Here is a 26580-nt window from a genome sequence, read left to right as displayed (position 1 = left end):
AGGGCAGTAACAATTTCAGTAAGAGATCTACAGTTCCATATGTGGTCAAGGCATCATTGTCAAATTAGGAAGCATCTTGTTTCTTGGCATTTAGGTTTATATTTTAACCTTTGTGTTAACAACGGTATCACTTTCATTTTGAATTGTATGCAATGTATTGTGCTTTGGGGATTTACTATTTTTATGCAATTACAGTCTTGTGACAGAAACTGGACAAGCCCAGCTGCAGGACTAAGCTGCTGTTTAAGCACAGAGCTTAGGAACTGGCAATGCAAACATTTTAGGGCAGTCGGTGCAATTTCATGCTGAACTGCCAAGGGAGTAAGAAATTGCCTATATACACAAAATACCCCCAAAAAGGTATAGATTTAAAATAGAGTGAATTTTTCTGAAACTAGTCCATGTTTTGGAGCCTGAGAAGCTAAATCTCAGAGCCTTCTCACACTTCAGCATCTGGCCAGCCCTGGAACTACCACCAGTCCCCAGTGTCCTTTAAGATTCACGGTAGATTTTGTCACCTAAAATCTGCACGTGACTGATAACGTTTCAGGGGGAAGGGAGCAACACTTCTGACAGCTCTCGAGAATCACCTCTGAGTAACAGGACCTTGGCAGTTTCAGGAGACATTCCGTTTCATCCTGAGCAGAAGCATCCTCAGTTCCCACCATTTTCACCCTCTTCCTTTTCATCAGAAACATCCGCAGTTCCCACCCTTTTCAACCTCTTCCTCCAGATCATGTGCCAAGATCCCAGCTTCCTTCCTCTTCTTGGAGCAGGCAAGACGGGGAAGGTTTGTGCTATCTGTACAGAGGCTGAGGGTGTCAGAAGTACTGTGCTACTATCTGAGGTATTCACGGTTAGGAAGATGGTACCTAGAAACACTGCTTTCCCCCAGCATAAGAAGTAGATTTCTTTTTTAAAGTAGTTTTTTGTTTATTTGCATTGTGTCACTTAACATACTATGGGGCAAATAACAGAATTTCACCCTGGTTTTCCTTCATTTTTGAGATAATGCTTGATTAGCCAAATGAAAAGTTGCTAAAAAATGTAATAAAATTAACTACCAAGTCAAAACTGAGCACTGCTTCTTGAATGTCTGTACCTATTTATCTACAGCCATACATTCCGTACGTGCTCAGGAACGATCTTCAGCACTGAAATGAAGTTGCTTGCACTGGTACACTTGCAGAACTTTTCCCAGCCCAAATCTGGCTCTTGTCAAGTAGCATTCCCACGAGCCCTTCCCAGCCGCTGGCAGCAGGGAGGGACCATTCCCCGCAGTTTGGAGTGCTGTGTCTGGAGCTGAGGCAGTTCACCAGCGCCGGCACGGGCTCGGCGGAGCGCTGAATTTACTGCTGTGCACGAAGCCCTCCTGTCCATGACAAGTGTCTCAGCTCTGTTGCATACACTGCTGAGAAGAAGACTCCAGGTTATTCCAGCCTCGGGATTTCCCCTGTCAGAGCGCGTCTGTCCCGCAGGAAGCGCAGCGCCCTCAGCCAGCCCTGCCGAAAGGGCCCGGAGCAGCCGAAGGAGCCGCAGCGCGCGGGGGTGTGCCCGCGGCAGCTCCCGGAGCAGCCGGAAAGCAGCGCCTTGTGTTTGCTGAACCTGGCCACAATGGAATACCGGCAGGAAAATGCTTTCCTCACCTGCGCTGCTCTGGGGCACTGAGGAGAGCGGGACCATTAAAACCAAGCCCCAAGCCTGACAGAGCTCCAGGAGCGCTTGGACAACGCTCTCAGATAGACGGTGGGATCGCTGGGCTAGTCCTGTGCAGGGCGAGCAGCTGGACCCGACGGTGCCCGTGGGTCCCGTCCCACGCGGGACATTCCCCGACTCCCACCTCCCCTGGGACGCGGCAATGCAGTTTGCGCTGCCCCGCTGCGCCCCCCGGCGGCGGCGGATGGAACTGCATCGCGCCTGCGCGCCCCCACGGCCGCCCGCCCCGTCCCGCCCACTACGGTGTCAAGATGGCGGCGTCTGCAGCGCGCTCAGCGGCCCGGCGGCTTCTCTTGCCCTGGTCCGCCCGCCTGGTGCGAGCGCCCGGCGCGGCGCAGCGGGTGAGGCGGCGGGAAAGGGAACGGAGCGGAGGGAGGCGCGGGGAGCGTGGGCGCCGCGGTGGCTCCGAGCGCTGGTGCTCGGGCTGACGCTGAGGGGACTCGGGGAGTTGGAGGCCGTGGGGCGCGGTGCACGCTGGGAGTTGTAGTCGCGGCGGCGGTGCGGTGCGCGGCGGGAGGTGTAGCAAGTGATCAGTTTGCACTGGTCAGGTTTGTGTGTGGCAGCTGGTCCGCGGCTCTGCAGTGTGACGAGGGTGTCAGTGAACTGGAGGTGTTCAGCAGCGATGAACTGGGCTGGAACATGTGCCCTGCGAGGAGAGACTGAGGGTTCGGACCTTGTTCAGGCTGGAGAAGCCGTGGCTTCAGCTGGACCTGTGAGAGGAGCTGAGAGAAGTATCTGTGCCAGCACCTAGGAGAAGGTTGTTAGGAAGATAAAAGCAGGCCTGTCACAGTGCGGCACGGTGGCAGATTGAGAGACAGCGGGCGTAAGTTGAAACAAGAGAGGAAAAACTGGGTATGTGGCAGTCAAGCAGTGGAGCAGGCTGCTCACAGAGCTGTGCAGTTTCTCACCATCTTGGGAGACTGTTAGTACACAGTGCAAAAAGTCCTGAGCAAAGTGGTCTGACCAAGTTGATCCCCCTTGGAGCAGGAAGTTGGACTAGAGACCTTCAGAGGTCTCGTCAAACTTGAATTGTGCTGTGATTACGAAATAAGTGAGTTTTAAGAGATCTAACCTATTCTAGGAGGAGAGTGGTTGAGAGCTGGATTTTGCACTTTCATGTTTAGGGTAGTTATATGGGGACAGAAATCTTTGTTTCTTTGAAACATTTGAAATAACAGTTTTTGAGACAGCTGTTTGCTTGAATTTGGGATACATATTTCTTGTTATTGAAAAACTGCAGTAAGCTTCTCTTCTTTTCTACCTCGCTCTCATTTAATGTGCTTTGACTGCCACATGATTGTGCTGCTCTGATCAATGGCTGATGGATCTGCAGTCCTGGCACAGGCCCTTGGGCTGTATCTCAGTCCACTTCAGGAAGCTGGGAGTACCCAGGAGTATTCCAGATGGTAAAGGTCCTGCAGGCTCTTGCTGGCAGAAGTGGGAAACAAGTGTGTCTGGCTGATGAGAGTAACAGCTCCTGTGTCAGATTGGAGGGCAGTGGATGCATCTCCTCACTTGTAGTTATCGTCAGGGATTGTTTCAGATTCAGGTTACTGCTTCCCTTATGTGAAGTAGTGGTGAATAGCAGTCCTGAATTCTTTCCCTTATAAATGTGTGCTTTGAGAGATGCTTAAGTTCAGCAACACATTTTTCAGAAAAGCATCCTTGGATATAACTAAACAATCTGAGTGTGACTGATGATTTTCCTTTCCAGTGTGTGCATGTTGGAACAGGGAGGCACACAGTTTCCAAAGCAGCAACAGAAGTAATCTTAAATGTCCCTGAAACTAGGGTGAGTCCTTTGGAAAATGGCTTGCAAGTAGCTTCTGAAGACTCTGGACTCTCAACATGCACAGTAAGTAACTTACAAAAGGAAGGGTTTTTTGTATCTATTCCTGTGTGTTCATTTCCTTGTGGAACTAAATTGCATTTGCATTTCAGTATTTATTAGCAAGTGTTCCTAGAACTTAAGCCAAGTCTTAAGGCTTTTGTAGATTTGTAATTAAATTTTTTGTGAATATCTAAATTTTCTTTTCCTTGAAAACCTGCTCTGTTTAAGGAAAAAACCATAGCAAAGCTATTAGCTGGGAAAATGACTTTTTTTTTTTTTTTTAACTGAGGTTGGACTTTGGATTGATGCTGGAAGCAGATACGAAAATGAGAAGAACAATGGAACTGCTCACTTTCTTGAGCATATGGCTTTCAAGGTGAGTGTGAAGATTGATGTAGATGTTTATAATGGATTTTTAAGTTACTTATCTTTAAAGATCAATGATAAAAACTTTGTTAAAATTATATAAATAAATTTTCGAAATTGAAACGAGAAAAATAACATGGACAACTAAGACTTTGGTTTTCATTAGAAAATGAAGCTAAAATCATAGTTCTGTGTAAGTGTTATACAACTATGGATTACACAGATCTAATTTTTAACTCACTTTTACCTTCTTACAGTAGTCTTAGAAGACACACAGTCACTCTTTAGCCAGCTTTTTACTTTCATTTGGGAGCATAGTAGGATTTATATCTGACTTTCAAACTTGCAGAGATTAGTATGCCTGTTTAATTTCCAGAATACATTTTCTTTCTCTTGATCATGACTTTCCCAAACAAGAAGTAGTAATGATGAGCAGATGAATTGAAGGGTCTAATGTGATTTTCTTGTTGTTCTGTTTCAGGGAACAAAAAAGAGATCTCAGTTAGACCTTGAACTAGAGATTGAGAACATGGGGGCTCATCTGAATGCGTACACGTCCAGAGAACAAACTGTGTATTATGCAAAGGCTTTTTCAAAAGATTTACCAAGAGGTAATTGCTTTGATTCATCAGAAAAGCTGCAAAGAACATGCTTATCCACCTTCCAGTGAGATGACACAGAATGATGCTTTTGCAGTGTTAGAGTCCCTTCCTTGCCCGGTGAAAAGTCTGTTCTTGAACTTCACAAGAATGTGAGAATACAGGTTTGGAAAGGAGCCAGCAGGGAAGCTTTTATTTGAAATATTTTTCTCTTCAGAGTCCCAAGATAAGATATCTTTTGGACTTCTCTCGTCCTGTCCCCTTGCTAGTCTTATTAGCACTTGCTCTTTGAGGTGGGTTTCACTTTTGGAACCAGATTTTTCTAGTAGTCTGAAAATACTTTTTTTCATTTTCATCTCTATTTGCAATTAGCTGTGGAAATTCTTGCTGACATAATCCAGAACAGTACCCTGGGAGAGGCAGAGATTGAGCGTGAGCGAGGAGTTATACTTCGAGAGATGCAAGAGGTTGAAACTAATTTGCAAGAAGTTGTTTTTGATTACCTTCATGCCACAGCCTACCAGAATACAGCCCTAGGACGGACAATTTTAGGACCCACTGAAAATATCAAGTATGTCCAAAACTATGTCTGTCTTCAATTGTGTTGTAACTTTTTTATATTGAGAGACTTACCTAAAAATGTAGAGAACTGTGTCAGATTTAATTTTTACACTGGAGGGCAGCTGAAATTGCACTGAATATAATTTTAAGTATAACCCCTGTATTGCCTTAGTTTCCCTGTAGGCAGGTATCAAAGTGTATGTGAACTTCAGATGTTCCCTGCATGACTTTGGGTTTTTTTGCTGTATTTTTCTCCTGTTTCTTATAAGTGCATCTGGCACAAAATTGGAAATACTTCTTTTTCCTATAGGTCACATGTTAGGCATTATTGTAAGCACACAGTGTTTGCACTGCTCTTTCAGCATTTGTTTGGACCAGTGCAGATCAGAGGACTGCTAAATGTGCTGCTTTCAAAGGAAAGGACATCATTAATGCATCCTGTCTCCACCTGGCTGAGTTGGAATTCTCACTCCTTCTCAGGAAGCTAGAAGAGCTTTTTATTCAGTTCCTATTTGCTTTTTAGAAAGTCACCCTTATTTTAGCATTCTGCCTCTGCTCTGAACATTGGCACCACTTTTAGTTGTTTTGATAATTGTATTGTTACATGCACTTACCTCTTTTTACTCCAGTAAACTTTACTGACACAGTAGTGCTGTCTCCTTTCCTGTTTTTAGATCCATAAACCGTAATGACTTGGTGGAATACATAACAACACATTACAAAGGACCCAGAATGGTCTTGGCTGCTGCTGGAGGTCAGTATGGGATACTCACCCTTGATCATGTGAAAGTGCTTGAAACCGTGGCCTGAGTCTGTGGGAACAACATGGTGAATTACCCATTGTTCAGGAGGTCCTGTTTGTTGTTGACCCTGTGTAGCCCTCTTGTGTTTTGTGCCTTCATACCCTTTGAGCTTTTGTTCCCTTTTCCTGTCAGTAATATTCCAGAAACCTTAAATCAGGAATAAGAAGTGAATTGGAGGCTAAAGTCATTCTTCCATGTGGGCAGGAAAAAAGGGTCTTAGAAGGTGTGAAGAGGGGAGTAGCAAGGAATGCAGAGGGAAAGAAGTAACACTGAGGCTTGAAAGAGAGCAAAGAGCTTGATTTGATGTAGTTTTAATGGAAGGCTGTTAAAGAGAACCAAGAAAGGGGAATTGTGATGATCTTGCTCTATATAAAGGGAATGTGGGAAGAATCCAAAAATGGGGTATTAAAGCAGGGGCACAAAAAATTACTGCTTGGTTGAGTCTTTAAACTGTGCAGCAATTGAAATTAACTGTTTACAGAATAACATCACAAAGCATGTGAAATACCTTTCTTCAGGGGTCTCTCATGATGAGCTACTGGACCTGGCAAAGTGCCATTTTGGTAACTTGCCATCTGCTCCAGAAGGAGGACTGCCACCCCTGCCACCTTGTAGCTTCACAGGTAGTGAGGTAAGCTGCTGGGTGGCTTTTTGAGATGACATCATCTGACATCATCATCAAATCCCCTGACATTTGCTCTCTGGTGAGGAGAGAGGGCTGCTCTGCCACAGACTCAGCACATGAAAAGGTTTCTTGCCCCCACTGAGAGCAATGGAGTAGCTGCTTTCCAAAGCAGTACTTCCCATTCTTTCTTGGACAAACCTCACTGCCACCACTTTTTATGCTTCATCGCTTCCTGGAGGAATACCTTCCTTATTCCTGCTCCTACTTTCCTTGTATCCTCTTGACTACTTTATTGGAGCATTTCCACCTGTTGAGAATCACTCATTTAAAGGATGTGGCAGAGAACTGAGGCATCCGTGTTCTAGTCCCATCTCTTTTCAGATTTTACAATGTCATCAGATTTCCTTGCTGCTGGTAGTCATAAAATGACTTGTAATGCTTCTCTGTGTATGTTGGCAAAGTGATCTGAAATTGCCCCAGGTGACACCAGTTAAGGCTGATGTTAAATTAATCTTCATATGCTTTAATTTTAGTGCATGTTTTGTAATCCAGCTGTAATGGAGAAATCTGTTTTCTGTTATTTAACTTGCTCTCTGCCTGAGTGTGTACAGGTTGCACTAGAGCTGCTCTGCTGTGTTCCAGATTCGGATAAGGGATGACAAGATGCCTCTGGCACACCTGGCCATTGCTGTCGAAGCAGCCGGCTGGTCAGACCCCGACACAATCCCACTCATGGTAGCCAATACTCTGATAGGCAACTGGGATCGGTCCTTTGGAGGAGGAGTGGTGAGTGAACCTGCAAGCACTGTCCTGCTCTTAATGAGGTTGGTGGGATCTCCCTGACTTGGGTACTGCCAGCACAGAAAAGGGGATCCAGTTGTGAGTCTGAGAGAGTTTGTTAGGATCTAGGAGAATCTTAGGAAGTGGTTCTAAACCACCAAAATAGAGGTGACTTGAGGTTTGCCAGACCTCATGGAAAGGAGGATGTTTTATAACTGTATGTCATCAGAACCTGTGGGTATCAGTAATTAACTATCCCTTTCTTGAACCTAAGTGTCTTTATGATTTTGGCTCAAATCTGGGGTTATTTTGAAGTGTGATATTACATGCAAGGAAAGAAACGGTTGAAATGAAGAGCTGATAATTAACCTTGTAGCTACTACTGCATATTCTGTCATCATTGAAATGAAAATGGAAAATCATGGAGGTGACTAGTAAACTTTCAAAAAACTTCATGGAGTAATATGTTTTTCTTTTGCCTCAGCAGAATTTGTCTAGTAAACTTGCTCAGATTGCCTGCCATGGTAACCTGTGTCACAGTTTCCAGTCCTTCAACACCTGCTACACTGACACAGGGCTGTGGGGACTCTATATGGTCTGTGAGCCATCCACTATTCAGGACATGGTGCACTTTGTTCAGAGAGAATGGTAAGCTACCAACTGTTTCTCTGAAAAGATTGTTTTTAGTATAGAAATACAATTTAAAAATAAAGTATTTAAAGAGAATATTTTTTCTCTGCTTGGGCTCGCCTGGGAACAACAAATGCATCAAATTCTAAACTTTGGCACCCAAAGCCAAGTCCCAGCACTCAGTTTTTGGCACCCTTACTTGGAGTGAATAGCTTAAGACGTAGGTTTCGTTTCTTGTATGAGAAAACACAGCAGGGATTTTTTTTTTACTGGCAAATGACAGAAGTCATGAAATTGTCAGACGTTTTAGTATACTACTCAGTCACTGTACAGCCTGCGAGCTGCAAGTGTCACCACTGAAAGAGTAAATATTTGTAGATGAGAATAATGAATGTGCAATTACCAGACAGTTACCCCATCTGCAATTGCTGCAGTTGCTGCACTTGATGTATCATGTGCTGGTGTTAGAAAGCTTTCCCAATGTGAATACATTGGGAAAGTTGAGCTGTTACATATGGAATTTTGAAACTTACAATTCTAGACAATATTAATTAATCTGAGGCTTAAATCTGTATTGAAGGTCCATGGCTGCAACTGTAAAGCTTGAACTGCAGATGCTATGAAAAACACATATATGTTATTTAAGAGCACTTGATTTAAAGTGGGTGAAGTTGAAACAAGTCTTGAAAATGAGGAGTTTCTTTAATCACATAAATCACTTCTTATATACCATTATTTTATGAGATCCCTGTTGTGGAGAAAAAGGTTATCACTTTGACTCTCTTTGCTGCAGCTTAGCGCCAGGGAAGATACAGACGATTCCTGGGACAAGAATTTAGTGTTAAGCTATTTAATGCATCCCACTCTCACAAAATGTTCCATAGGCAGTGTGGCAAATTAGTATCTTACCAAGAGATATGGAAGTAATGGCTTGTCTTATAGCTAATTACCTGTTCTCTACTTGCTTGGCTCCTATTTCTTAGCAACATCCATTCTCAAGATAACAAGTACAGACTGCACTTGCCTCAAAATATTTATTTAATAAAATGAAATACAACTCTTCTAAGAAAAAAAGCTTGCTCTTGGGTACCTTGGTATGTTTCCAAAACTCCTACTTTTAGGCTGCTGCTTTGTATCCATGGCTTGTTTTCCAAGCTGTCTTACCAGCTTTGTCTACAGAAAAGTAGTGCCTGGTAGGTGCAGTAATGCCTATGCACCTCCTTATCACAGGCAATCGTGTGCTACAGACTACTATTATTTAATGCCTTTGGATTTAAACTGTTTTTCAGGATACGACTTTGCACAAGCGTTACAGAAAATGAAGTAGCTCGAGCAAAAAATCTTCTAAAGACAAATATGCTGCTACAACTTGATGGTGAGACTTATGAGAACTTTTTATTCTTTGTGGAGCCGTAGGCTGATAACTGAAGCATTTTTTCCCTTGTTTTAGGGTCCACACCAATCTGTGAAGACATTGGAAGACAAATGCTTTGTTACAAACGCCGAATCCCAATTCCAGAACTTGAGGCAAGGATTGAAGTAAGTAGCACTCATGTTGTAACTTTTAAAAGGCTGTCAAGAAAATTACTTGCTGCAGAAAGTAACAATGTAGAAGTTGTATTTCTTTTTCCACTGAGAAAACTTCCAAGTGTTTTGTTTCCTGCTCACTTGGATTATACAAAATTAAGATCAGAAATGGTTTTAAGATGGGATTGTAACAAAGGTGCCTCTTTTACCCCTTTTAGGCTATAGATGCCCAGACTATTAGAGAAATCTGCACAAAGTACATCTATGATAAGCATCCTGCAGTTGCTGCCGTGGGTATGTGGTATAAGTTTCCCTATCCTCCCATAACCCCTCCAGACCACTTGCTGTGAGTTAAGCATGTGTCATGGCCAACTTTCTTTAACTTCCAGGTCCAATTGAACAGCTTCCAGAGTATAGCAAAATCTGCAGTGGCATGTACTGGCTTCGTGAGTAGTGAATAACAAGAACTTCAGCATATTTTAGCTTTAAAAAAAACAAGAAAACAACAAAAAACACCCATCAAACCAACTACCCTGTTTAAAACTTTGAGTTGCTTTTGAGAAGATTAAAACTCAAGAACCAGCCCCTCCTCTGTTTCTGTATAATGAAGAAAGGAATGGAAACATGTACAGTATTTGCATTTTTATTATAAAACAAGGATTGTCAGTAAGAGTCATTTCTTGACTTTAGTAGCATTCATCACTTGTTCTTGAGCAGCTTTCTTTGCCTTGACCATTTCCACGAGTTCCTGAAGAGAAGGCGGGGGAAAAAAAAAACCTTAACATGTAACTTGTGAACAATGCTGTGGTTTTGAACACTACATATATTCACTGTGAAACACTCTAGTTCTCAACATAATGAGAAATCTACATAGTTTAATGCTGTAGAGCAATTTCTCTTGGAAACGAATTGATTAATGGAAGGTCAATCCTTGTATACCAGGAACTTTACCTACAGGAGGCTAGGGATAGGACTTCACCATCTGCTAGAGCTTGCTGTCAAACTATAAAACAAATTTACTAACACAGACTTTCCTTTCCAGCTTCCAGAGCCACTATTTTCACTGAGGAATATTTAGTCCTTACTGCTCTTTTGGGGTTGAGTTACAAAAATGAAAAAGTTTCCTCTAAGGTTCCGTCATTTTGCTTGTGTGAGATAGTGCCTCTGGGAGGCCATGGAACAGTAAAAGCAAAGGATTCTCTCCAGACCTGGACTAGTGCCAGTCCCAGGAGGAGGTGAGGGACCTTACCTTATATCGTTTCATGCAGTCTTTTTTTGAGCGGCCTGGAACAGCTGCTGCTATTTTTTCCCATCTTTCAGGAGTATTTACTGGATAAGTCTTCAAAGCTTGTTCTAAAAGTTTTTGTTCTTCTGTAGTCCAAGGGGATGAATCTAGAGGTGATCCTGTTTTTAAATGCAAAAATGACAGCAAGAATAGTTATTTTAAAAAGAGTATAGAAAATATTGTAAAACCTATATAGTTGATTTAAAATCCATGAAGTTTTGGGGTGTATTGTGTGAACCAGAAACCCTCAAATCTGGCACCAGAGACTGGATCACTTACTTGCTATCAAAGTTTGTAAGCAAATCTTGAGTAAGTTCTGGGTTACTTTCTTCCTAAGAGACCCAGGGGAGAGACGTGCACAAGAAGGGCTCCCTTTTCACCTTTACCTTCAAATCGTTCTGAGGGGGCAGCACTGTCCATCTGAGGCACCACACCATGTTCTTTTTTAAATTTGTCAAATGCTTTCTTGTTTATGTCATCTTTTTGATGAGGGTCTATGAGCAACAGACATTAAAGAGAATAATTACTGCAAGAATATTAAATCCAGATGTAATAATAATAGTAACATTCTGTAGCAGATTAATTACAATAATCACAAAATCATAAAATCCAATTTCTACTTACTTTAAAGTGACTCTAAATAGGTTGGTTGATTAAAAAAAAAATTATTCAGGGTCCAGTAAGCTTTTCTCCGAGTGTCAGATTCTCCAACCCTTATCCTGCTTTATAGTTCTCAGAGGAATACTTGTTCCATATAATCTTAAACCTGAATCTACAACTTCACCAAAATCAAGAGGGATTATTCTCTCAAGGGCTGTGGCACAAAACTCATGCATTGCCCAGGTTATGACCATGTCGGAGAGGCAGGAAAATCCAGGTGCTCCTTGTGCCACCATGTGGTTTGTAATGCAGAGACCTCTTGAAAATTTAGTGGTTTTTTTTTCCATCTGTAGTGAAATGTGTAATTTCCTTGCAACCTTATTCCAGAGCTCTCTAGGCTTCATTTTTCATTTTTATATTCACTTTTGAAGAGGAGATGAACATTCATTTAGGTGTCTTACTCTGGTGTTGGATTCCATTAATTTTTTTAAAGAATCTCTAGAGCTTCATCAGTTCCATTTATTTTAGATGCCTTCCTTTGTAGGGAGCTTTCTGAGAGGCCCATATATCTCTCTCTGAGCCCTGGCATTTCATGTGTCCCAGACATCAGAGCATCAAGCTACACTAAGAGTTTCTGAGAGTAGCTTGTGAGGTGCTGACTTACAAAAGAGCCATTAGGATGAAAACACTGAATCACATAAAAGCTTCTCTAAATCCTCCATCTGAACTACATTTCTTTTGGGACTGTACAGAGCATTTTCTCAAGAAACACAGCTCCAATCACAGAAAAGTCAGCTGCACAGAAGTAGGCAGACCATGTTATTACAAAAATAAGGTAATAGAGATACCAAGCTTTTGGAGACTCTTTGCTTTATTGATGACATCTTTCGCTGTTCGTTTTATTCCAGTAGTAGAGTGCAAGTTCATATAATTGGCAATAACTTCCCACCTACAGTAAGAAGAGAAAGGATAAATCACCATATTACATAATACCTTATCTTCATATAAGCTATGGTCAAGCTCCTGTACATATTTTTATAAACTCCTGAGTAAGTTCAAACATACGTAAATATGTGCAAAATCCCAGAGTAGCCATTCTGGAAAGCTTTCAATTACTAACTGAAGAATTCAATCAGCTTGGGTGAACAACTCAGTTCGCAATACAGAAAAAGGATGGGGTAGAATGTAGGTAAGTGCAAACCTCTAATCCTTGAAATTCTGCTTAACTGCTGTTATCCTGAATTCCCTAAACACCTCTGGCATTAAATACTGCAGGCTGCACTGAAGGGCTGAGTAGTTACTAATCCTGTGTCCACTGTGCCCCAGAAAAATGCCTGAACATCAGGTAAAGGGGCTTAAACAGGACACAGCTGGAACAGCCCTAGTCCCAAGATTACTCCTAGTGGATTCTTAGGAAATGGAAGACAGTATGTACTGCTGATCAGACAGGAGCCTTGAGGACTGAGTGCTGAGCTGCAGAAACAGGCACTGGTATCATCTCCATGGAGTATGGCAGCTATTTTTTTTTCCAGTAAACATCCAAATTTTGTAATGGATGTTTGAAATTTTTGTAATCCTCAATGGAAGAAGGCATTTCATTCCTGGGAAAAAGTATTTAAAGTGTGCTCCTGTTCTTGCTTAGCAGTAAGCTGAGTGCCAGTGCTGCTTTCTGTAAATCTTTCTGTAAAATCATTCCCTTTTCCTCTGGCTCTCCCCTGAAGAAAGCTGGTGCGCTTAACTCATATTTTGGGATATTTTCATTCTACCACGTAGAGGAGAAACCAGCCTCACATTCATTGTGGAGCCCCTGGAAGTAGCTATTATTCCTACCCAGCTGCACCCCAGTCATTGGTGTGGTTTTGTTCTCCACTTTAAGGACTGGAGCCTACCGTGGAGTAAGCCCTGTGCGAACGGGCACCTCAGCACCATCCTGGTAATGGACTGAGGCACAAATCTGGGGGGAAACAAGATACAGAGCCAGAGCTAACTCCAGTGTCATACAGAGCATGGTACCAAGGAAAAACAAACCACTGGCTGCTTTTGAGTCAAGGAAAAGGAAGATGTTTAGGAAGTCCCTATACTGACAAAGTACTTGGGATGATCTCAAAATACGTTTTATTATGCTTGTTATTTAATTAAAAATTGTTAGTAAGGACTTTTAGCACCAAACCTGAGAAGTACCTTGAGTTAGTCCCTGCTGGAAAGAGGTTCACAGCTTTAATTAACAACTGTAAATCATCCTCTGGCCAATTTTTGCTTCCCCCTCCACCGCCAGTGGTTGACTTTTCTGAGCTCTTTGTTGCTTGGCGCATACGAGCTTCTGCCTCTTCTTTCTCTCGCCTTATTTGTTCATTTATTTCTTCTATCTAAAGATTGCAAATAAGCATTATTTATTTACTTACTAAATTATTGTTACATTTTACAGTGACACAACCCCCTCTCTGAACTTCCTTTGAACCTTGGATTTTGCTTAGTTTCTGTTCTGTATATTATATGTAAGGAAACAGAGGAGCTTATCTGTTCCAGTATTTCTCTTCATTCCATGTGTATATTTTTAGGATTTAAAGATTAGGAGTTAATAGCAGAAATCCATCACAGGTTCACTCGGAAATTAAATGAATACCCCCAGAATTAAAGCAAAAGTTTTCAACCTTGCGTGAATGTCTAGGCTAACACTTGACTTAGAGGGACAGATCCACAGAAGTATTAAGACCAGTGAGGGCAATTAAACACCAATGTTGAATACACCGATTCTCAAATCTTCCAGCCTCATTGGTATCTAAGCCTGATTATGTCAGTACAGCCATAGTAACGGAGAACTTTTACGTTAGAATGAGCTCCAGATTTTAGTTACTAAGTGTGTACTCAGGGTTAGAGGGCCATGTGTAGTTTTTTAGCGAGCAGTAAAACTACTTAAGTTAACCCACTGCACATTCTTGTAACCTGTAATCACATCTCAAGACTGTGGTGTGACACATCTTTAATCATCTGCTTCTGAGTGGGCCCAGTCCAATCTTGGCAATATTAGAAGAGCTGTTCACTTATGGCTGTTGGCAGGATGCCCAACAGCAAGAGCAAGAAACCTATTTCATAAAATCTTCCTAGCAAAAGGAAAGTTATCTGATAGATGATTTTTAGTGGAATAGTTTTAACAGATAGAAAGGGGACTGCCCTGCATTTGGAACACCCTCCTGGAGAACGGAATATTGAATTCAGTCCCCTGTAGATTAAGAGGCATTTCGGTCTTAAATTGTCTGATGAATAAACCTGACCTTGGGATGGGGGCAGATCACATTCCCCACCATGGAAAAAAGTTCACAGCTGTGAATCCACAGTGGATGAGAGAAAGCACTCTTTCTGCAGAACGTAGGTTCAGCTTTTTGTTCAAATGGCTTTTCCCTGATGGCAAACATAGGCAGATCCTTGCTGAGTGTTGGTAAATTTTGATTCCATGTGTCTTGCATTTCCCATTCCTTGGTATCTAACCTACCAGCCCTTCTAGTGACTACAGCCTGCAGCACACACGTAAGTCCTTTTGTGGATCTATCCCCAAGTCACGGACACTAGACTAGGATTTTTCTTGCATAAGAGACTGCCCTCCTTCCTCAAGGTAATGCTACGCATTGTTGGGCAAAATGAAATTCCTCTACTGTTTCTGTATACTGTACAAGAGGTAGGTTTTGTGTTCTTTACAGATAAAAATGTGTATTTTTTTCTTGGCTGGCCCTGTTAATTTGACCGGCCACAAACTGCACAATGTAAAACGCAGCAGAGATCCCTCTGTGTGTGGGCTCTGAAAAATCAAGTCTTTGTGTTTTAACAATCACGATTCCACAGCAGCTATGCTGTATCTTACTTCACTTCAGACAGGTTGATTTCACAAATTATTCTGTTATTTTGATTCAATGCTCAGCATAATTACCTGTTTTACTACAGCCGCCTTTCCTCCTTCCCTTGTTGTAGATGTAAGTGCTTCATTCAAGCATTGCAGACTAAAAATAAATTATTAAGTTACAATGGAGAGCTAGTAGAAAGATGGGTATCAAAAGGAGCAGAAAGCAGCAGCAGGAAGACTTACCTTGCTAGCTCAAGACGATCACAAAGCTTTTCCACCTCCTCCATCATTTTAACACAATCTGCCTCATTATCAGAAAAGTAATTCCAGTTCTGGAAGCAGAAATATATGTTCTACAAAGTTCTTGAACTTTATTATTCTATTCCTTCAGACAAAGGCTTAACACACAGCATTCTTCAGCCACTGCTGTGTTTAGACCTATTTGGTCAGCCTTACTTAGATGCATATGAGTTATGAGTATGTGTTTTAGTATTTTGGTTTTTTAGTAAACCCACTTTCCATACCCATTTCCAGCCCTAAGAACAAGCAAACACAGTAATTTGTCTGATGTAACCTGTATTTCATTGTAATAATAGTTAAATACCTTGCATGTTGTTCTGAGTTTTTGCCTTTCTTTCTTGATTGCTTTCTTCTGTATCTCTTTTTCCTTTTTTGCCACTAATGCTTGCTGCCTAACTTCTTCTTCCTCCTTTTCTTTTGCTAACCGTGCTGCTTCTAATTCTGCTTGTCTTTGCTGCAATCAAAAGTAAAAAAATCATCCAAGTCACATTGTTACAGGGTCATTCAGTCATCCAATGTCAAAATGTGTTGTTTCTGGTTTGGGTAGAGTCTTGTTTGTATGTTTGGGGGTTTAAAAATGCATAATACTTTAATGTTTGGTTTTCCAAGAATTTTGAGGGCGATGATGAAACATACACCATTTGGCATTAAGTACTCACCGTGAGGACCCTCACTTTATAAATCCTGACTTCCTCTACAGCAAAGATAACTGTACATAATTTCCTAGTCCTGCCTCAGGAGTATAAACTTTATGGTCCAGTATTTCTCCTGCATCATTACTGACATACTTTGCAGCATTCTAATGTCTTTTAAGTTACTTTTTTGCACCTTACAGTTACCTTTCATTCCTGTACTTTCAGAGCCATCTTTTCCAAACTGTTCATATCAAGTATGTTCTGTTACCTCAAAACACTTCATACCAACTAACCATTCTCAAACCACATGCACAAGGCAAGCAGACACATCCATTTTATGCACTTGATGCTTGCCTTGAAACCAGAGGAAGTGTATGCAACAAAAGAACTCAGTTTTCAAAGGTGTTTTGTTTCAGATCTGCATTCCTTGTTTCCATCTCATTCTCAGAAGGCTGCCAGCCTTGCCTTGCCTGCTGCACAGGCGTCAAAGACAACACATTTTTGAACCCCAGTGCAATTCTATCAGTAGTCTTCTGACAAATCTAGAACCTGAAGCAGCAGGTATGAATGAAGCAAAGTTTTTCAACCCAAATAAAGTACTTCACTTACTTTTTCTTTTGCCTCCTGTTCTTTTCGTTTTGCTTCTACCTTTGCTTTCTTCTCTGCTTCCTTCTTTGCCTTTTCTTCCTCCTTAAATTTCTTTATTCTGGGATCACAGCTGTATGCATTGTCTGGCAGAAGAAAGGAAGCATCATGTACAGAAGAAAAGCAGAAGACTTCCACAGTTAGTTAAAGAATCTCTCTATAAAGAACAGCAGTTTGTGTGCTCACCAACAAGAGTCCTAATTCTGTTCATTTCTTCTTTTTTTCTCAATGCTCTGGCAGCTCTGTTCTGCTTTTCAATCCACCTCCTTTCATCTCGACTAAAAGGGAAAGCATAGTTCAGTGCTAATGCTTTACAGTGCCACTGTTAGAAATTCATCAACAAGCTTCTTAAATAGTTTCCCCACACACAGATATTCTTCTGTGAATACTTCAAAAATAGACTTCAAAAAATTAAGTTCCAAGCTCATGTACAAAATGCTAAATGTTTACATAGTTATATAAACCTGACAAACCAAGCTGCTTATCTGTCATTGTAGGGAATGAGATCATGGACTTTATTTCCAAAACGCAATCCACTTGCTTACCTAACATTAAACTCAAGCAAACCAACAGAAATGCTAGCATAGGGTTTAATTAAAGGACAGCAGTATAAACAATGCCACAGTTACCTCATTTTGCAGAACACAGTTTTTCAGAACATAGTCAAGTAAACCCATCTACACAGAAACAACACTCTATGAAGTAGCGTGATACTCTGGGTAAAGTCATGCCAGATTCACTCGAGTAAAATACAGCTCAAGTTATAGATGGGCTGACTAAATAATCTGAAATATCTACCGGTGCTGTCAAGAAAGAGGCAAATTTTTAGTGGGGGTCTATAGCCTCATCCACACAACCACATAGAGAACAATAGAGGGGGCAGGGAAGTTGGAACTGTGAGGTATTCAAAGCTCCTTCCAACCCAAACCACTCTACCTCAGAACAAAGAAAACAATCCCCATAACTGAGAAGGAGACTACTACGAGTAGATTGAAGCTTTAAAACATGAGCAACATCACCTTTGGCAAAAAGGGGTAGCAAGAATCATGACCATCTGAACAGCAGCTGTAATGTAGTTCTCTCTCCTAAGTACAGCAGACTAGGTACCATTTGCCTAAACATCTTTGAGAAAGGACACTAATGACAGGAATGAGCAGAAGAAAAGAGCTGTGCAAATAATTCAAGATTGTTCCAATGAGAAGCCAGAAGTTCATCGTTGTGATTTACCACAAGCACAACTGATAGGGAATTGATTACGGTGCCTTCAGAGAAGGCAGGAGAGAGAATAGTGGGTCTGGTGACACTCAAGAAATTCAGTAGTAGGAAGAGGCACAAGAGAAGAGAAATCCCTAGCTACAGCATAAATATGGCCGTTTTTAGCACAAAGAAAGCCAACCACTGAATCTAAATACAAAACTGATTTCTAGCCAAACTTGTAAGAAGAGATTCATATGATGCAAATTATGGTCTCACAAGGATTACTGAGGTTGTATCCTGTGAAATGTGTGTTAGACTAAAGTTCCAACTTGAACACTCTGTGTTTGTAACTGTAGGAAGGATAAAAATGAAATGTATTTTCCAATGTGACATGGTCTGAGTAATTCAGCAACTATCACTACATCAACAAATACATAATTTTTAGCATCAAGCCATCAGAACTCATCTCTCCAAATTCTAGGAAGTATCACTTTCTCAGTACAAGTTAAAGAGGGAAATTATACCTGCATGCTCATCCACTCTGTCCTGGCTCCAGGTTCAACCTGTGCTTGGAACTGGCAAGAATTGCAAGTCTGGACTTAAATGAACACACATTTCAAAACCCCTCAGATATACCTCTTTGAGGCAAGCAGGAACTACTTCAATTACATGAAGAAGCTCACAATAAATTCAGTTCAAGTCCATGACTGACCCCTAAGCTGGGAGAGTGGAATTCAGACTTTGCTCAGCTGCCTTTCTTCCTATGACTTACAGTCTAAGAGAAAGTTGGAAAATCTTGCTGTATCAACCTCTCAGTCTCCTGTCAACATTATTTTTACTTACATACCATTCTGCTTTTTCTTTTTCCTCTTCATCTAAATAGGAAAATTCTCTCCAGGAATCAAAATTATACCTAAAGTAAATTTAAGGAAAAAAAAATGAATGAAAAAACAGCAAATCTGTTAAACATCAGCTACCTTTTTTACTGTTTTGTGTTTTTAGGCAACGGTACTGCTGTTTACAATTTATAATGCATAATATACAATTATACTGCACCTACAGTGATTCCACTGTGTTAAGGCAAAATGCAGGATATGACTTACAACTCTCTGTACTGTGGGACATAGTCTACTTCAGGATAGCATCAGTCTTGACCACTCTAAATGTCTACAGCTGTCTACGCTTCTGTCATAGGCAGTGGAAATGCAGTGCAGTCAATAGAGTTCAGAGAGAAATAAATCTTTATGTGAGCACCCATATTTAGCAGGTAAGGCAAGCCAAAGATATGACTGACTTTTTTGGACTAAGCACACTTCCCTTTACTAGGGGAGCTTAAACACCTAAGACGTCTCCACTAAAAACACAGGTTAGGTGAGATAAACCTGACTTCCAGTCTGTGGGTCAGCTCAGTTCTCAGCCACCACAGTCAGAAATTCCCACTGCAACCGTGAATTTACAAGTGGGTTTAGACAGGAGAAAGCCAGCTCAGTTTGTGGAAGGCACAAACAGCTGTGGGGTAATTTTGTGACATCAGGAGGCTGGGACAGCCCACAGCGAACAACCCACACACCAAAGGACTGCAAGCCCTTTATATTGCATGTCTTGAATACTGTGAATAGAAACAGAGGCATCAGCTGACTTACCAAAAGGAATAGAATGCATCTACCTCCTCAAATGAGGAGTTCATGTCCCCAAGTTTAGGTACATTTTTCTTATTTGACCACCTGAAAATACATAGATATATTCAATAAATAATATATACAATCTTTATAACATAGCATTTGTTAAGTACAGAATCAAAATCTGAGACTTCTCCCACCAACACAGAGGGGGCACCAGGAAAGAGGAGCAGAACAGGAGAGTTCCTCCTAAGTATCCTCCAGACTGGTCTTTTTGGGTGAGTTTCCCCAAAAAAGCAACCTTCTCCTGCCTGAGTGCCTCTTGCCTTGTGCCTCAAGAAGACCTGATAGAGCACAAGCTTTGTAGATACTCAATTCTCCATACACATTCTTCTGGTAGAGGAGCTTACAGAAAATGGAAAGAAAGTGCTCTGTGAAAAACTCAGCTCTGTGGTAGGGTACAGGAAATCTCCCAGACATTTTAATGGAGTACAAGGGAATAATGCATACTTTGCCCCCCACTGCATTTTTTTCTAGGGAAATCTTCCACAGGCTCTAGAATTTGTTGTTCCATGACACAGCATCAATTTCCATTGAAGAGAAGGGAAAAACCTCATCTGACAACCACAGATCCAGGTCTGAAGTCTATGGAATACTTGATAGAAGATTCAGTAAGACTGAATAGTTTACACTATAATTGTTCAGGATGTTGTAAAGTGCCTCATGCAATGAAGCACTTTTATACAGGGAAAAGTTGACAGGTTTCTATTGTGACAACCTTAATACCAAGTTACTTGCCGACCATGAATCAAATGCAGAAATAGTCACACAATGTAAGAGAGAACCACCAAATATTGATAGTCACAATTACCTTCTCTTTTAACCAGCTAAATCATGACTGTAACTACTGTCTTCTGTTAATGTCTCACTCTCAGCAGAAAATAATTTAAAAAAGGAATTTTTAGTCAGCAGCACACAAACATTTGGTATTGTAAGTAATTTTAAGATGAAACAATGAGTTGTACAAAAAGAGCAGAAGGTAATAGGAAGCTGAGAAATTTTTTTTTAAATTTCATGGGGTAAACTCAGTGCCATCAATCTGATAGTTCAGATTATTTTAAAATGAAATAATTGCAACTATTTTAGTTGTATTACATTTCTAGCAAATTATTACATTCTTGTTACAAACACAATGTCAAGAGTTTGCAAATGTTGATTCTCCAGCAACAGCAGAGGCAGTCAGACATAGCTTACCTGGCATTTCTTTCAAAAACTGGTGAGAAAACTTCGAAGAAGTTTTCTTTTGCTTCACTTTTGGAAGGTACAGAGTTATCAAAAGTTGGATCTATGCTGTTAAATGCTCGTCGTTTCACAGGATCAGATAATATTTCATAAGCTGAAAGTTACCAGACATAAGGTTGTAAATGTTTAAATAGATATTCTCAGATCTGTGTTTGATCTATCTGTAGCATTCTGTAGAGCTCGATATTTAATTATTTTAGTGACACCAAAAAGCATTGCTGTCTATTCCTGTTAAACTAAGTAGGAGGAAAACATTTATGAAAAAGAACATATTTAACCATTAAGATGTAAAAAAACACATAATACTTAATTTTATAGCAGTAAATTTTGTTCAGACACTGGGAGTTTGGCCATGACATCTTCAGACTTTTATCTTACACTTGATCCTTGCAGATTAATTGACAAAATGGTCTACTAAGGCACTGAGTAAAGGCTGTCCCTATGTTCATGTGTTGTCAGAATGGGCAAGAACAGGAACCATTCATTAGAATTTTTGCAGGTCATGATGAAGTTGTACTGAGTCTTGGAGAGAATATAGAACTCCACACAAGCTTTCCAAAACATGCAAACACTCCCAGTTTTCCTGTTCTTATACCCCTGCAGCTGGGGAGCATCACATTACTAATTTTATAGTCTGGAAATCACACAAACTATAGCTTCTGTACTCTTACTTTTTTTCTCAATGAAGTGTAGTGTTTTACAATGACCACTATTTTTCAGTAAGAATGAAAAGTCAAAGGAATCAAATTTGTATTGCAATCATTCATGGACTTCTGTGCCTACACCCCTGCCAGAGGACACTACACCATGAAGGTTGGATGTAGGAGGTGATAACCTGGAGGAGACCTTGGTGCTCTGCACTTCTGTAAACTGATCTCACTGCACATGTCAGTGGAGAGAGGAAGGAATGACAGTGGCCACCAGTGAGCTGCTGTCTGCCCTTTCCCTCTGGGAAAATACTTCCCTCCACCAACACTCCAAATGACCCCAATTATCCTGCCTCAATAACCCCCACACCATTTTCCTGATGCAGGAAATTCTGTGCACATCCATTGGTTCCTCTTCCATTTAAAAGATGTCCCTTCCACTTATAGATCCCCACTTCTTCTCCCACACACTCAGTTCCCCCAGCTCTGTACCTCCCATGCATTCCTTTGTCTGACCAAGTTCTGAATCCAACCTATGTTCTCCCACCTTTCCAAGTTTCTCCTCCCTGTTTCATTACTGTTTGCTCCTACTTCAGCTCCCCCTTTCCTACTATTGCATTTTAGTCTTTCCTCCCTCCAAAATGCTGCCTGGGAGCATAATTCCTTTTCTTTGCTACTTTGTGCTTTCCTTTCTGTTTACCCCCAAACTTGGATTATAAGCAGTTAAGAGGGAAGGTTCTATGATATTTTGCCCCATGCATGTAGAATACAGAGCATATTTCTGAATTCATGTGCAGGTAGTTCTCATCATATATATCTGACAGTTTCTGACAGGACTGCAACAGAAAAACTATTTCCTTTGGCAACCTTCCTTCTGACAACTCCAAAGGAGGCTGAAAACATTAGTTTGTCTAACATAGCTCACATTAACTAGTATAAGGAGACATTCAGAGGAGGAAGTTTAGAAGCACAAATTCCAAGATTTCATCCTGCTTCAACCTTACTGAGTGAAAATAATTTGTTTAAAATAAACGAAAAAGCCAAGCTCTCAAGCATTTCTGGAGATGTAAGTCATACACCTAGAACAGCCCCCATGGGTTTGGAATTGGCCAGCAGTGGTGTTCTGGGTCATAGAATCCTTAAAGTTGGGAAAGACCTCTAAAATCAGAGTCCAGCCATTAATCCTGCACTGCTGAGTCCACCACTAAGGCAAGAGGGAAATGTTATAAAATTGAGTTCACCTGCTCATCTGTGGGCAAAAAAATGAGCAGCTGAAGAAACTGATGACCTGGATCAAATCAACACACGTTCTGTTGTCAGAGCAAGCACATTAGAATTCAGATTTTCCAACTGCTGTTGGTGCCTGTGGGGAATTGCTCCATGGCTCACTAGTTTATCCCAGGTATGGGGCCACCTCCAGAGGTTCATCTGTGTGTACATTGCTGCAAGTGTCACATTTTGTCACCAGCTGGCCCAGCAGCCAAACATCTGTCATCTGCATTCCCATTCTGCTTCTACCCACTGAGAAGTTACACCTAATGTGATCTATTGATGCAGTTTTCTAAAATGGAAAAATAACTTCTCCAGCTGTTTAGTCATTGACAGTCCCTTAAAATCCTAATGAAGCACAACAAATACATTTCTGATGATCAAGTAGATTGAGAGAGGATCTAACAAATGAGATCAATTGCTTACCTTTAGTTATGCAAGTGAAATAATCATTATCACCTTCTGCTATCTGTTCCCCTGCAGCTTTTCGCTTGTCTGGATGATGTTTCAAAACCATGGACTTATCTAATAAATAAATGCATTACAGTTAGAAATGCTTCATCAGAAACACTTTCAAACTACAAAGTAATACAGTAATTCCAACTGGCATTTCTCTAATTTGAAACTTAAATAAAAATACAAAGCAATCAGTCAGATCTGGCAGAAAACAGAAGTTAATGAATGTTCTTTGATTTAATACTACAGTTAGAATTAACATTATTTCATCTTTGCTGGGACTTAAAATACTGCAACTCAGAAACTTTATTCTACCTCAACATCTGAAGAAGTCTGACACTTATTCTGCTATTATGCCTAGCAAAGTGCTTTAGTATCTGTAAGTGTACAGTTAGTTTCATAACAGAAAAAGAAATAATTAATGTAATTTGTTGTTTCTAATGAAAAACAAAATAGTTCAGATAAAATAAAAATTGTATTCTATCCCTTTATTGAAGTGCTGAACACTATCCAAAGTGAAATTTAGCAAGAAAGCTACAGCCTGTGAATGCTGCTGCACTTCCCCATGGCTAACACTGAGCAGACACACAGGACTTTGGGTTAAATTCTCCCTCTGCTCAGGCCTTGAATCCTAAGGCACAACTGGCACATACAGAGTATCTACTGAAGGTGCTACCAAGGTGGTCTTGGTGTTTGTTTAGAAGTTAAAAGCAAATTTCAGACCGACTTCTTTACCAAAAGATCTTGCCATATTGCCTTACAATGCACACTGTACCTTCTTGGCTCTCTCTAAAATAGCAAAGAGAAGATACCATGCCAGCAGTTACAGCACCCTGCCTCCTGAGAAACAAATCAGAACCCTTCTTAGAAACAGGAAAGCACAGTACACACAGGTGGGAAAGACTCACATCTCTACAGCACCATGGAATAGGTGAGTGCTGTCAGGGTTCTAAAGAGAAAGGCTGTGGTTCTTGCTCAGAAGATCAGTGAGACCACTGACCACCACCAGAACAAGTGCTGCTTTATTCCACAGCAGCAAATGCTCACAGTGGTGTGGAGCACCACTGATTTTCTCTGTAGAAAAAGATGGAAGTTCACTGACTTCTACCCATTTTCATTTGGAAGTATCTGGAGTGATTCTTCCTGCACCAGCACAGTTATACAGGCAATTGTTCACAAGATCCATTCACAAAGCCATTAGCTTATCCCAGAGAGCCTACTGAACTATCTTCAGAGTCTTTTAAAATCTTCCTCCACTAAATATTTGCATCCTTCTAGCAAAGTCAAGCCCACTGCTTTCCAGAAATGAACTTCTGAAGCCCAACATGCTCCATTCCCATGCCACATTCAGACCAGTATGACTGTTAGCAGCAGCCTTTTGTAAACATTCAGCAGCAGTAACATGGCAGCTCAGAGGGGCTGCAAGGGAACCTCTGGGTAAACACAGGGCAGGGAGAGCTCTATTCCTCTGCCTTCCCTGAGCCTGACTGCAGACTCAAAAATATAGAAATGTAGAGTTACAGTCTCAAGGCTGTTGACAAAAAACAAAGGCCAGGAAACAGAGATGTGAAATTTTTCAATTCCCTAGATTTAGGCTTCTGGATTTCAGAGCTGTGCTATGAATTTAAGATGCTGGTAAGCAACACAAATCAAACTTGGGAAACAATAAAAACCTTGTTCACAACATGCAGGTATTTTCACAGGAAGCCAGTTGTGTACATCTGAAAAAAAGGTTATGCTTATGAGGGAAAGGTACTTACGAGCTGCTTTGATTTGTTTCTGAGTAGCCCTGTATCGTATATTTCCCAGTCCAAGAACTGCATAATGGTCTTGATTCTGAGAGAAAAGAACCACAAACCCTAATAAACACTCATAAATACCTAAACCTAAAACACCACAACACATGCAGAAAACCAGTTCTCCTCCCCATCTCTTAAAAGTCAAGAGGGAGAATTCTTCCCTCTCTCAATAAACATTGGGAAAAGACTATAGGAACAACTGTCATAAATTACTGACTAATTACTGAATCACTGAATATCAATAAATGAAGCCACTGTCATAGAAATTCAAGTAGCTTAATCTAAATTGCATTGACTAGAAAATTCAGTTATTGGAAAACTGAATTGCTGTTGTTAATATTAAGAGTGCCAATGTAACTCCAATAAAGGAGATGGTGACAGGGAGAAGAGACACTTAATACTTTCAGGCAATAAAATAAAAAGCCACAGCTCAAAGCTAAGATCTTCTCCTGATGTGTTTGCCTTCACACACCAGGTATTATGATAAGGGACACAAACTGATTCACATGGGTATAGGAGGGGAGGAGGGAGATCTTTAGCACTTGGGCATGGCATATAACCTTGATGGGCAAAACTAGTTAACAGTAACCCATATTGACTGAATACCTTCCAGTCCTTTGGGTCAAGGGTTTTTAACATAGGATATTCCTCAAGCTGCAGTTCTTCATCCCCCGATTCTTCAGAAAGTTCCTTCTCATCTTCTAGCTCCTGGAAAGAGGCAGAAACATTTATGTTTCTCCTCTTAATAAATGCTTCAAACCATCTTCCCACAGGTTCCACTTGACAGAGTACTGATGCTATAAGTAAAAACATAAAAGCAACTTCACCTTCCGTGGTTTACTTTTTTTTTTTTTTTTTTTTTAAATTAAACCCCATCAAAACCCACACAAGTACAGCATCACAGATCTCTAAATCTTTGGCTCCACGTACACCACAGTGCAAGAACCAGCACACGTGCCCATCAGACGGGACCTCCCAACGCTTCGCCGTGCTCACATCTGGAAAGGTGCTTTCAAGTTAGAGGGACGCACGTGCCAAACGACATTAAATACCGTCCTATTGGCAACGGAGGAGGCAACCGCGGCAGCGATATTAGATTTGGATTGATCTTCCCCGCGTTCCCGCTCCCCCTTCCCAGGCCACTCCCTCCGGCAGCGAACCCAGACTTGTTGCTCGCACAGGGCTGAAACGATGCCGGCGAAGGCACAGCACGCGAGACGGAGACAATCAAAGTCAAATAAACAGCGAAGTTCTTCGGGACCGGTCGATTTCCCAGCTCCAGCGCCCGGGCGGGCGCTCCAGGGCGGCCTTTCCCGGGCGCAGGCCCCGCCGGCCCGCGGTACCTACCGGCCGAGAGCGGCCTGGTGACGGCCGAGCGCTGCCCGTCGGGCGCGGGGCCGCGCAGCAGCGCCATGGCCGCGGCCTGGGCCTGCCGCGGCACCGGCGCGTGGGGCGCGCACAGCGCTTCCGGGGCGGCGGCGGCGTGCGGCGCCATAAGCGGCCCGGCCGGCCCCGCCCGGGTCCCGCGGACCCCGCCGCGTCCCCGCCGCCCC

The 26580-nt window shown here is 41.6% G+C and overlaps 2 protein-coding genes across 5 annotated transcripts; one reads left to right on the top strand and one right to left on the bottom strand.

Annotated features, from left to right (window-relative positions):
• Positions 1-1952: 1952 nt before the first annotated feature.
• PMPCB (peptidase, mitochondrial processing subunit beta) lies at positions 1953-10114 on the top strand. 2 transcript variants are annotated; one of them, XM_053942077.1, is made up of 13 exons: positions 1953-2057; positions 3431-3571; positions 3837-3923; positions 4395-4524; positions 4885-5083; positions 5748-5827; positions 6395-6507; positions 7144-7287; positions 7769-7929; positions 9201-9286; positions 9362-9450; positions 9657-9732; positions 9828-10114. In XM_053942077.1, the coding sequence occupies exons 1-13, from the start codon at positions 1968-1970 to the stop codon at positions 9890-9892; spliced, it is 1461 nt and encodes a 486-aa protein (XP_053798052.1). In that variant the 5' UTR covers positions 1953-1967; the 3' UTR covers positions 9893-10114. The 2 variants fall into 2 exon arrangements, with proteins under 2 accessions (XP_053798052.1, XP_053798051.1); XM_053942076.1 differs by having other exon boundaries at positions 7766-7929.
• DNAJC2 (DnaJ heat shock protein family (Hsp40) member C2) lies at positions 10066-26469 on the bottom strand. Of its 3 annotated transcripts, none has more exons than XM_053942072.1 (17): positions 26375-26469; positions 25634-25824; positions 24989-25064; positions 23199-23297; positions 20809-20950; positions 19579-19659; positions 18783-18848; positions 16925-17016; positions 16703-16824; positions 15763-15912; positions 15402-15490; positions 15246-15315; positions 13505-13689; positions 12172-12272; positions 11110-11217; positions 10688-10842; positions 10066-10186 (listed from the first exon to the last, which is right to left on the bottom strand). In XM_053942072.1, the coding sequence occupies exons 1-17, from the start codon at positions 26439-26441 to the stop codon at positions 10112-10114; spliced, it is 1869 nt and encodes a 622-aa protein (XP_053798047.1). In that variant the 5' UTR covers positions 26442-26469; the 3' UTR covers positions 10066-10111. The 3 variants fall into 3 exon arrangements, with proteins under 3 accessions (XP_053798047.1, XP_053798050.1, XP_053798049.1); XM_053942075.1 differs by having other exon boundaries at positions 25634-25735; positions 26375-26393; XM_053942074.1 differs by lacking the exon at positions 26375-26469 and adding an exon at positions 25958-26073 and having other exon boundaries at positions 25634-25735.
• Between the last annotated feature and the right edge of the window lie 111 nt (positions 26470-26580).

The sequence above is a fragment of the Vidua chalybeata genome, chromosome 5 (genome assembly GCF_026979565.1).
Source record: "Vidua chalybeata isolate OUT-0048 chromosome 5, bVidCha1 merged haplotype, whole genome shotgun sequence".
In the NCBI taxonomy this organism is placed as follows: Eukaryota; Metazoa; Chordata; class Aves; order Passeriformes; family Viduidae; genus Vidua; species Vidua chalybeata.
Note: the sequence above shows the minus strand (reverse complement) of the source record. Positions and strands in the feature narration are given on the sequence as shown.

What these genes read in the sequence shown, in the direction of transcription:
- PMPCB (XM_053942076.1), top strand. Translation starts at nt 1,968, where the DNA reads ATGGCGGCGTCTGCAGCGCGCTCAGCGGCCCGGCGGCTTCTCTTGCCC. An exon ending in TTGAGCATATGGCTTTCAAG is followed by an intron (nt 3,924 to 4,394) that starts GTGAGTGTGAAG and finishes GTTCTGTTTCAG; the next exon opens with GGAACAAAAAAGAGATCTCA. An exon ending in TTCAAAAGATTTACCAAGAG is followed by an intron (nt 4,525 to 4,884) that starts GTAATTGCTTTG and finishes ATTTGCAATTAG; the next exon opens with CTGTGGAAATTCTTGCTGAC.
- DNAJC2 (XM_053942072.1), bottom strand. Translation starts at nt 26,441, where the DNA reads ATGGCGCTGCTGCGCGGCCCCGCGCCCGACGGGCAGCGCTCGGCCGTC. An exon ending in GAAAAAGAAAAAGCAGAATG is followed by an intron (nt 17,017 to 18,782) that starts GTATGTAAGTAA and finishes TTTCCCTTTTAG; the next exon opens with TCGAGATGAAAGGAGGTGGA. An exon ending in CCAGCAGGGACTAACTCAAG is followed by an intron (nt 12,273 to 13,504) that starts GTACTTCTCAGG and finishes TTCTTACTGTAG; the next exon opens with GTGGGAAGTTATTGCCAATT.